The sequence below is a fragment of the Rana temporaria genome, chromosome 8, assembly GCF_905171775.1.
Source record: "Rana temporaria chromosome 8, aRanTem1.1, whole genome shotgun sequence".
Lineage (NCBI taxonomy): Eukaryota > Metazoa > Chordata > Amphibia > Anura > Ranidae > Rana > Rana temporaria.
The window spans coordinates 20,909,971-20,922,260 of NC_053496.1; the positions used below are offsets into that span (position 1 = coordinate 20,909,971).

Here is a 12,290-nt window from a genome sequence, read left to right on the forward strand (position 1 = left end):
GTGGTTATATTACCTGTTCCTCTTTAACCACTTAAGGACCGGACCAATATGCTGCTAAATGACCCAAGGGGTTTTTACAATTCGGCACTGCGTCGCTTTAACAGACAATTGCGCGGTCGTGCGACGTGGCTCCCAAACAAAATTGGCGTCCTTTTTTCCCCACAAATAGAGCTTTCTTTTGGTGGTATTTGATCACCTCTGCGGTTTTTATTTTTTGCGCTATGAACAAAAATAGAGCGACAATTTTGAAAAAAATGCAATATTTTTTACTTTTTGCTATAATAAATATCCCCAAAAACATATATATAAAAAAAAATGTTTCCTCAGTTTAGGCCAATACGCATTCTCCTACCTATTTTTGGTAAAAAAAATCGCAATAAGCGTTTATCGATTGGTTTGCGCAAAATTTATAACATTTACAAAATAGGGGATAGTTTTATTGCATTTTTATAAAAAAAAATTTTTGTTTACTACTAATGGCGGCGATCAGCGTTTTTTTTCGTGACTGCGACATTATGGCGGACACTTCGGACAATTTTGACACATTTTTGGGACTATTGTCATTTTCACAGCAAAAAATGCATTTAAATTGCATTGTTTATTGTGAAAATTACAGTTGCAGTTTGGGAGTTAACCACAGGGGGTGCTGTAGGAGTTAGGGTTCACCTAGTGTGTGTTTACAACTGTAGGGGGGTGTGGCTGTAGGACTGACGTCATTGATCGAGTCTCCCTATAAAAGGGATCACTCGATCGACACAGTGAAGCACGGGGAAGCCGTGTTTACATACGGCTCTCCCCGTTGTTCAGCTCCGTGGAGCGATCGCGACGGAGCGGCTATAAACGAATAGCCGCGCCGTCGTCCCGTCCACAGGTACGCCAATGTGCCTGTACGTGCCATTCTGCCGACGTATATGTACATGCGGCGGTCTGGAAGCGGTTAAGAGGTGCCTTGGCAAAATACCGATAAATTGCCCTAAAAACTTTTATTAGGCCAGCGGGTGGATCAAGCCTGCCTATATTTTACACAAAGCCACAGGTTTTCATTGTGCAGCATTACAGCCTTTCAGCCACCAGTGTCCTAACAATCAATGATGGCATCAGTTGATAAGGAGGACGTCGGGCTCCTGCACCTCTCCTTCAGCACCAGGGTCACATTAGTTGGGTGAGGAAGATAAATGAGGGAGGAGAGAAACATAATCAGTACCAATGTGCAAAGATTTAAGCAAATATATTTGCTTTGGACGAATAAATCACGGCTAATGTTGGGTGTCCTACGCAGGTAGATGTTGCTACATTATTCACAACTATTAGTTTATTTATTTATTTTATTTTAGGATGGGGTGCCTCGAGATTGTGTGAAATTTTAAAGGGTGCTTTGACTGAAACAAGGTTGAGAAACACGGCATTCTCACTTTGGCCTTTATACTAGGAAGTAGTATAAATTCTCATTCTGGCCTCTGTATTGAGAGGTAAATGGGCATTTTAAGTGAAGCTCATGCAATCTCATGTAGACCTCTGTGCTGGGAGATGAATGGGCATTTTTGGTGCTCCATATGCATTTGAATTCTGTCTCTATACTAGGGTATGGATTACCATTATCAGTCTGGCATATATCACATGGAATACTATCAGTTTACAAATTACATCAGCAGCTCATGAACTATGGGCCAGATTCAGGTAGAGTGGCGTATATTTGAGCGGGCGTAGCGCAGCTCATATGCGCTATGCCGACGTAACATAGAGAGGCAAGACCAGTATTCACAAAGCACTTGCTCCCTAAGTTACGGCGGCGTAGCGTAAATGGGCCGCCGTAAGCCCGCCTAATTCAAAGTAGGCAGGTAGTGGGCGTGTTGTATTAAAATAATCGTGACCCCATGTAAATGAAGTGCGCGCATGCTCAGAATCACGTTGAATTTACTCCCTAAGATACGCCAGCTCAATGCCTACGACGTGAACGTAACCTACCCCCAGCCCCATTCACGTACGACTTACGTAAACGACGTAAAATCCGACAGCAGTTCCGACGTCCATACCCTACATGACTTAGACCAACTTTTTGATGGTTTAACTTGACGCCGGACGTATGCCTTACGTAAACGGCGTAGTTTACTGCGACGGGTGCAAGTACGTTCGTGAATCGGCGTATCTAGATCATTTACATATTCAACGCGTAAAGCAATGGAAGCGCCCCTAGCGGCCAGCGTAAATATGCGCCCAAGATACGACGGCGTAGGAGACTTACGTCGGTCGGATGGAACTGAAATTCAGGCGTATCTCCTTTGCAGAAGCGCATAGATACGACGGCGCATCCGTGGACTTACGCAGCGTATCATTAGATACATCGGCGTAAGTCTTTGTGAATCCGGGCCTATATCCCTAACTGTGCAATCCAGTCCATCATTCCACCAAAAGTATATAGATCCCAATAGTGTGTGAGTGTAGGCGTACCTTTTGTATTTTTAGAAATGATAGACTATCATGAGGGAATTGACTTTGTCACTCACATAAACATTATTTGTTATTGTTTTTTTTTGCTTCCAGTTCTACCTATTTTCTTGAATTATTCAGAATTCTTTGCTGAGCCTTGTCTATTCACATTGTAATTGAAAAATAATGAGCACATATTTGTGTTCTGTCTGACTAAAGGATTGCTGGAAAATGTGTGGATTTCTCCAGCTGTCTGTTTTTAGGGAGGGAGTGTTTTCAGAATTTAGAATAGTAATTTATTCATGAAACTTGTCAACATTGAAAACAATAGCAAATTCTGGTTTTTGGAAGAGGTCTGATTTTGTTTTCTAACCCGGCTAGAACGGATGTACAGTATATCCTCCATATGTTCATATATCTACATGTGCAAATCACACTGACCCATAATGACCAATCAATAGTAAGTTCCCCGAAATCTCAATGGTACAAGATAGATTCTGATTGCTTGTTATGTTTTACCACCGCTTAAAAACCTTTTTTTTTGCTAGAAAATTACTTTGAACCCTATTTTTTAACACCTTAGACCTCGTACACACGATAGGTTAACCAGAGGACCACGGTCTGAAGGATCGTTTTCATCGGTCAAAACCGATTGTGTGTGGACCCCATAGGTTAAAAAAAAAGCCAACTTGCCTTAACCACTTAAGACCCGGACCTTTAGGCAGCTAAAGGACCCAGCCAGGTTTTGCGATTCGGCACTGCGTCGCTTTAACAGACAATTGCGCGGTCGTGCGACGTGGCTCCCAAACAAAAGTGGCGTCCTTTTTTTCCCACAAATAGAGCTTTCTTTTGGTGGTATTTGAGCACCTCTGCGGTTTTTATTTTTTGCGCTATAAACAAAAATAGAGCGACAATTTTGAAAAAAAATGCAATATTTTTTACTTTTTGCTACAATACATATCCCCAAAAAATATATAAAAAAACATACTTTTTCCTCAGTTTAGGCCGATATGTATTCTTCTACCTATTTTTGGTAAAAAAAATCGCAATAAGCGTTTATCGGTTGGTTTGCGCAAAATTTATAGCGTTTACAAAATAGGGGATAGTTTTATTGCATTTTTATAAAAAAATTTTTTTTTACTACTAATGGCGGCGATCATCGATTTTTTTCGTGACTGCGACATTATGGCGGACACTTCGGACAATTTTGACACATTTTTGGGACCATTGTCATTTTCACAGCAAAAAATGCATTTAAAATGCATTGTTTACTGTGAAAATACCAATTGCAGTTTGGGAGTTAACCGTTAACAGTTATATTCTGTAAAGGTCAACAGTACGTTAAATTAGATCTAAACCCAATCACCTCATGAACCACCTTATCATATAATGTGATTCCAAAAAGTTGTTTTTGAATCATTGTAAATCTGTAGCTTTTATTAAAATAACATAAATAATACAAAATCCCTGGTGAACCAGTCATAAAGGTCCTTGTTTAGACACTTCTCATTAAGAGGTGACAGTTGTGCTCCTGCATTGTAACATGTGCTCTTGTTTGATGGTACAAGCGTTGACATATTCTACAGGTATGGTCCACCATTGTCCCTCTTGAGCCTCGTACACACGATCGGATTTTACGATGGGAATTGTGTAATGGCAGGATGCTGTCGGATAATCCGACCATTTGTATGCTCCAGCAGACAATTGTCAGAATTCCCGACAACAAATGTGGGATAGCATGCTTTAAAATTTTCCGACAACAAATGTGTGATGTCGGATTATCCGATCGTGTGTACACAAGTGCATTGGAAAAAAAATCCAAAGTACAAACACGCATGCTCAGAGGCAATGCTAACCATAGCACAACATTAGCAGAAGTTGCCCAAAGGGTGGCGCTAAAGAGCTGAAAAACATGTTATTTCGTGTTTGTTGGCCGACAAGTATTTGCCGTTTGTATGCAATACAAGTTCACGGCCAACGCTCTTCGGACAAAAGTCCTACAATTTGTCCGATGGAAATCTGAACGTGTGTACCAGGCTTTAGGATGCTATTCAAGAGCAATGATGTGTAGCTGTTGCTGGAAGTCTTGCATATAGACTGGAAGCAGCTGTAAGAGATCAGAAACTCTGAGATGCAAAAAAAATATAAAAAAATAAAATGCTAAGAGCAGTATTGTTAAAATATGGTAATTGTTCTTGATTAGGAATGTGCTTCATGTCAAATGTGAGTTCAACCCAAATCCAGCCTATTCCCTGTTCAAAGTAATTAGAGCAGCTGGTGACTGACCTGCATCCTTTCCCCCTTTTTATGTGTACTGTTCCTTTAAAAACAAATGTAAAAACTGGTGTGGGGTTCCCCCCCAAATTCATACCAGACCATATCCAAGATTGCAGCCTGGGTGACCAAGAAATAGAAGGCAGCAAGTGTGTGCATCCCGTTCCTGTACCATACCAGGCCACATGCTTTTCAACTATGGATGGGTACTTTAGAAGGTTGGCAGTAAAGCCTCCCCCACCTTGCAAGGCACAATGTTGAGGGACAAGGGCCTCTTTCACACACCCTGACCCACTAAAGGGATGTGGAGGGTCAGTTGAGGGGGACTAATAGGAATCTAAAAAAAACTATAATATGGGGGCCCCAAGATCATTTAATCCTGCAAGGTAATGAGTAGAGGGTCCATAGAACTCATTTCAAAAAAGCAAAAACAATTACTTTTCTCAGATGTTAAGCCACTAATCAGTCATTTTCTTCATAATCCCCACTAATGTACCTTGTACTCAAACCTCTGGGGGGGGGGGGGGCACAATATCTGGAGGCCCCCCTCATTCTAAACGGGACTTCCAGATTTCTATAGTTCTCCCCCATAAACCTCTAACATCTTCTTGGAGACATGATATGAGGCAGAGGCCCTTATCCCTCAACATTGAGACAGGATATCTTTCAGGGGTATCTCAATATTATAAGGTAGGTAGCAAGGTAATAAAAGGTAATAAAATAAAAATAGAATCGCTCTAAATCTGTATTCCACAAATGGATCTTTCAGATTTATAGATAAAAAGTTCATATAAAAGTCCACCAGTGCTTGTAACTAGGAGCTTTTTGAAGTTTCTGATGGAATGAACCACCAACTATGACCCTGTGTGTAGAACCCGCCACCAAATAATATGGTTTGCTTCTTACCAGCTCCAAATGATCCCCCGTTACAGGGGATCAAACAGCGTGTTTGGTTTAAACCCAGCCTGGGTCTTTTCTCCCAGTGTAAACGTACACCTGTCCACAGGGCACCTCTCGTTCACTCATAAAGATGGATAGGTGGATCTTTAACCACTTCCCGCCTGGTCAACAGACAATTGACGTCCGGTAAGTGGTTTTGTTATCCTGACTGGACGTCTATTGACGTCCAGCAGGATAACATGCCGGCGCGCGCCCGTGGGGGCGCGTAGAGCGGCGATCGGTGATGCGGGGTGTCAGTCTGACACCCTGAATCTCCGATCTTGATAAAGAGGCTCTTTACCACGTGATCAGCCGTGTCCAATCACTGACAGATGCAAGTAGAGGAGAGCCGATCAGAGGCCTCTTTCCTAGCAATCAAACGTTTTGTGAGGAGACCCTCCCTGGGGGGGACCAGGGGAAGCAGGTGTCCCAACACCCAGCACAGTAAGTTCCCAATAGGGCCGCCGGGGGGGGGGGGGCGGATGCCCCTTCACTCCTTCCTCACTCCTACTTCTATGCCTCTAACTTTAAGACCTTCTAACCTGTAGCAACAGCTTCTGCTGGAGGCAGGTAATCTACAAGTCTATTACAGATCTTAAGAAACTGGTAATTAAAATAGTTTGCTCTTGGGTTTACACATATATATCTACCTCTTGTTTATGCTTGGTGTTACCATGACTTGTAATCCGATTATCCTTATAGTACCAATGATGTTCTCTTCTCTGTAAAAGAGCTTTTCTTTGTTTCATGAAAAATAAACCTTTTGAAAGTAATTTTAAAACCTGTAAACTAGTTGGTATTTGCTAACCATAAATACTTAAAAGATCTATTCTAAATATTCACCACTCTTGGTAAAACTCTGTTAGGCCCCACTTCAGATTTCTGGCCCGTTGTGGTATGTAATGTACTTGAGGCCCAATGCCTGCAGTCGCAGGTTAAGTGCGGAAACACATTAATATTACATTTATAATTTGAGATAACTCTTTTTAGTTTACTACAATGGTTACTGCTTTACATTTGTAAGTATATTCAGCAAAAGGGGTAGTCACAAGACTTTCTTAAACTGCAGTTTAGTGAAATTGAGTTACAGTCCAATGAGAGCGCTTCTTGGAGAGTACTCTTCCCACAAACCCTCTACAATAAAATTCACTGGTTTGTGATAAGAAGCTCAGAGTCTGCATAAAGGGACATTATTATACATATTGTTTATGCCAAGGGCAGCAACGCACAGGCCTGTCTCAAGTCTCCATTTTATCTGGAAGAATGTCAGGAAAGGGAAAATCTTGTACTACATCTAAGGCCCTGTACACACGGTCGGACAAAACCGATGAGAATGGTCCGACGGACCGTTTTCATCGGTTCACCGCTGAAGTGGCCTGATGGTCTGATATGCGTACACACCATCGTTCCAAAAACCGATCGGGTCAGAACGCGGTGACGTCAAACACACGACATGCTGAATAAAACGAAATTCAATGCTTCCAAGCATGCGTCGACTTGATTCTGAGCATGCGCAGGTTTTGAACCGATGCTTTTCTGTACTAACCATCGGTTTGGTCAGGCAGCGGTCCATCGGTTCGGTTTTGAAGCATGTTTTAAAATTTTGGACTGAAGGAAAACAGACCGATGGTCTATACACACGGTCGGTTTGGTCCGATGAAACTGAACTTCGGTTCATTCTCATCGGTTCGGTCCGACCGTGTGTACGGGGCCTAGGAGTTTAATCACAAAAACTGACGTGTAATGTGTTATTTAATGTATTTATTGTATGCATGTTTATTATATTGTTTCTTTTCTTTTACAGTGGGTTGGCGGTCATCCTTCTGCATTTGGATTTTCTCCATCTTCCAGTATAGAAATCATTCCTCTGTTTCCACATGTTTACACTTCCACCATTCCTCCACATGCAAGAAAATGTTGGCTGGAAAAGAAAATACCAAACTGCAAAGTAAGTATTACTGAGATATGAACTGTACTTGTTGTAACGGTCAGGGGTTAACGCCGTTACAATATTCCATTCCACCAACCCAAGACAGCTTCCGACACTCCACAATCCAGCAGACAGGACCCATTGGATTTTCCCCCAGAATAATGAGACACAGCTCTGTTCTCTGGTTCCAAACAGATTGACACTTTAATGGTAAACTCAGGTTTCTTATATACATTTAGAAAGTATGCTGCAGGAATCAAAGGGACAATGACACACTCCACCCACAACATCACACAATGGGTGCTAACGAGTCCCCCTCAATCCACATATTAGACAGACTTTCTGACTCCGTGATAAGCTATTCTCACCTTCTACACAATACACATTCCTTTAGTGAACATAAGTCAGACGTCTGACCTTTAGAGTGTGTTAACTCACAACACATATTATCATCAATAGAACTTTCGCACAATACAGGGTTAGTTAGCCAGGCTTAATTAACACAATAGACAATAGAATGCAATGACAGCAAGCTTTCATCACTACAGACAGGTAGCTGGAGGTGATTAACATCAATTAACATCTCAACAGTCTATGTTCCACATTGAAGGAGACACTCTATTAACCTGTTGTGTTCAGAATGAACAACTTGTAATATTTCAAGATATCCTGCAATACATGAATTATCATTACTGTCCCATCTCATGTAATCCATGATTTCAGTTCTCAGTCATCCTATGCCCCTAGTGGACATAGGATGACCCTAGACACAAGAGTCATTGGTGAAGCTGACACAGGAGTATCCCACATCCTCCAATAGTCTCTGGGTCCCACGGGCCATACCGTTACACTTGTGATGAGTGTATCAAAAATATATATACATAGGTGTTCAAAGCCTATTGAATTAGGGTGTACACCCCAAAGCTAAAAGATATATATGTGTTTGTGCATGTGTGCATATACTGATGGTATCAGTAGAGCAGCGGACGTGTCAGTAGAGCAGTGGATAGTGTCATAAGGGCACAGATTGGTGTCAGTAGGGTAGTGGATGGTGTCAGTAGTTTTTTTTTTTTTTTTTTTTTAAATATACTTATTTATTTTTTTAGCAGGAAAAGGAAGAATTTCTTTTTTATTTGGAGAAATATTAGGGGTCTAAACATATGCACCACATGAGGTGATTAGGGTGTGCCCAGGCATATCTGATACACCCTGTATATACGCCTATGTATGTATATATGCAGTGGATATAAGAAGTCTACACACCAATGCTGTATCTTGGTCTAGGCCTTTGCAGGGGGGCCGGGAGGTAGCATGGAAAGAGTCCCCGGTGGCTTGCGCTACAAGTTTTATGTAGCGCCAGTCTTATAGGGCAGAATGGGCCAGGAGACAAATTCGGTCTGGCTCCCCCATAAAGCGGCTGCTCTTCTGCCAGTATAATAATATTGGAAGGGCTGCGATTAGGGGGGGGGGGGCAGCTCATACCTATGTATGGGGCCCGGACGGCGGACCTCAACCAATACATTTTTGTTGTTTGCGACCAGCGTTCTGCAACTGTGGGGGCGTTGCTTCTAGTGTTGACTGCCTATCATCTGACAGGCGCGGGCCAATAGAGTGGAGGGGGAGGGGCTCTGCACTGTGTGAGGAGATGCCATGTCGGGAAAGGTGCAGTGGAGACATGTGACCTACCTGCCACGGGGCTCCTAATTAGTAGGCATGGTGCAGATTCAAGGGAGATGGAGATGGTCGGCTACACTTAGGAGGTAGGTAGTAAGACATTCCTGCAAATCTTTGCTTGATTCCAATCATATATATATATATATATATATATATATATATATATATATATACTAGAAATCCCTAAGGGCTTTCGAGCTTGCAATGATGCATATGGCAGGCAAATATTAGGAAATCTTCTTCTTATTTATTTGACTTTGGCAGAGGAGTTGCTATATATCATAGTGACTTACCATAGATATAAGCTACTGGTAATCTATATAGGAGGTAGGTTTTAATGTTTATACAGTAGCTGTACAGTACAGTATATAGATTATATAGTGTGGGGTACCCAGGGTAGAAGGAAAGCTACACTATTTGGGTAAAACTTGCATGGCACTTACCTAGCTGCCAAAGGGCTTCTAATCTAGGGATGGTGCAGACACAAGGGACACTGACATGGTCACCTATACCTGGCAGGTAGGTAGTAAGACTCTCCTACAATCCTTTTCTTTTGTCAGTTGTACCTATTAACCACTTAACCCCCAGACCATATTGCTGGTCAAAGACCAGAGCACTTTTTGCGATTCGGCACTGCGTCGCTTTAACTGACAATTGCGCGGTCGTGCAACGTGGCTCCCAAACAAAATTGGCGTCCTTTTTTCCCCACAAATAGAGCTTTCTTTTGGTGGTTTTTAGTTTTTGCGCTTTAAACAAAAATAGAGCGACAATTTTGAAAAAAATGAATATTTTTTACTTTTTGCTATAATAAATATCCCCCCAAAATATATATATATATATATATATATATATATATATATATATATATATATAGGCCAATACATATTCTTCTACATATTTTTCGTAAAAAAAATTGCAATAGGCCTTTATTGATTGGTTTGCGCAAAAGCTATAGCGTTTACAAAATAGGGGGTATTTTTTATGGCATTTTTATTTATTTTTTTTACTAGTAATGGCGGCGATCAGCGATTTTTTTCGGTACTGCGACATTATGGCGGACACTTCGGACACTTTTGACACATTTTTGGGACCATTGGCATTTTTATAGCGGTCAGTGCTATAAAAATGCATTGGAGTACTATAAAAATGCCACTGGCAGTGAAGGGGTTAACACTAGGGGGCGGGGAAGGGGTTAAGTATGTTCCCTGGGTGTGTTCTAACTGTAGGTGGGTGGCCTCACTAGGGGAAATGACTGATCTTCTGTTCATACATTGTATGAACAGAAAATCAGCATTTCTCTCCCTGACAGGACCGGGCCGGGCACACGCACGCATGGGCGTCCGCTCCATAGGGCAAGGGAGGGCGCTTGCCCCCCCCCCTAGAAACCAGTGCCATGATCCTCGGGGAGAAAAACAGCAGGCAGGAAGCAAGGCGGCGGCACGGCAAATCCAATTAGAGCTGCTCTCTCTCTTCTAGCTCCAGCTGACAGAGAGGGGGACGATCGGGGGAGATATACAGTACAGCCAGCCCGCGGCTCTCCTCTCCTTGTCACAGCTCTGCTGCCGAGTTCTCTGGTAAATGGAGCAGTGACAGGGAGAGGAGAGCCGCGGGCTGGCTGTACTGTATATCTCCCCCGATTGCCCCCCTCCCCTCTCTGTCAGCTGGAGCTAGAAGAGAGAGCGGCTCTAATTGGATTTGCCGTGCCGCTGCCTTGCTTCCTGCTTTCCTTGCCATGATTGGCCACAGCAGAGGGCCAATCAGAAGATTATGGGGACTGTGGGCATCATGGGAAATGTAGTCCTTTAAGAGTGGCGGCCCCAACGTGTCCACAGACACCATGCTAAAGTCCCCAGCATGCAAGCACTCTGCTGGGGGGGGGGGTTACAAGAGGAAAAAAAAGAATACTGAGCTCATGCTAGGGGAAGCCACAGAGAGAGCCACGCTGTACCTGCACCAACCAGAGAGCCACGATGTACTCGCACCAACCAGAGAGCCACGCTGTACCCGCACCAATGACTAAGCCCCTCCCCTTCATGACATTGTCAAAAAGGGACCGAGCATGGATGACCTTAAAATGATGCCGACCCTGAAAAAAGTTCAGCGGACGCCCATGCACGCACGGGAGTTGGGGGAGAGCGGGGGGAACCCCTAGTGGCCTGTGCAAGAGCCAACGTATAGCTACGGGCTCTCGCGCAGGGGAGCTGACCTGTCGCCGTAAAACGACAGCGGCTGGTCGGCAACCAGTTAAGGAATCTTAATTTAAATTCTGTTGATTGCTGATGAGAAAAATAAAACAGATGGATTTATTTGTTCCTGACCCCAATCTTTCCTTTGCTCAATGCCTGGACCACATACCTTCATCGCCATGCTATATGTTTTCTGCTGCACCACTGGCATGGTTATATCCTCTTAATCCTCTTAATAAATTTATCAGAAATTGGTGCTTTTTGTAGAACTATAGACCACACTTTTTTTTTATATTTGGATAGAGTAAGGGAGGATTATAGCCCTTGTCAGTCTATTTTTTGCCATCCCTGTCTGGAAAATTTCAGGGTGGGTCTTAAACAGGAAGGAGTGTGGTCTTGCCAGGAAGGGGAGGGTCATATTTAATTTAGGGGGTGCACTAGTTTAGTCAGGCCTAGGGCAGCACAAAATCTAGATACACCACAGCTACACACCCCTGTTAAAATGTCAAGTTTCTGTTATGCAACAAAATGAGACAAAGATAAATAATTGCAAAACTTTTTCCACCTTTAAAATTACCTATAAACTGTACAACTCGGTTGAAAAAACAAACTGAGATCTTTTAGGGGGGGGAAGTAAAAATAAAATAATGTGGTTGCATAAGTGTGCACGCCCTCTTATAACTGGGGATGTAACTGTGTTCAAAACTAAGCAATCACATTCAAATGTATGTTAAATAGGAGTCAGTACACACCTACCATCATGTAAAGTGCCTCTGATTACCCCAAATAAAGTTCAGCTGTTCTAGTAGGTCTTTCCTGGCATTTTCTTAGTCATATCCTACAGCAAAAGTCATAGTCCG

The 12,290-nt window shown here is 42.7% G+C and overlaps 1 protein-coding gene across 1 annotated transcript in view; it reads left to right on the forward strand.

The window, feature by feature from the left end:
• TCERG1L (transcription elongation regulator 1 like) overlaps positions 1 to 12,290 on the forward strand; it is a 272,474-nt gene that overhangs the window by 44,524 nt on the left and 215,660 nt on the right. The window contains exon 2 of the mRNA XM_040361370.1: positions 7,445 to 7,588. Within this exon, the coding sequence (XP_040217304.1) occupies positions 7,445 to 7,588 (144 nt within the window). The remainder of the gene's footprint in view (positions 1 to 7,444; positions 7,589 to 12,290) is intronic.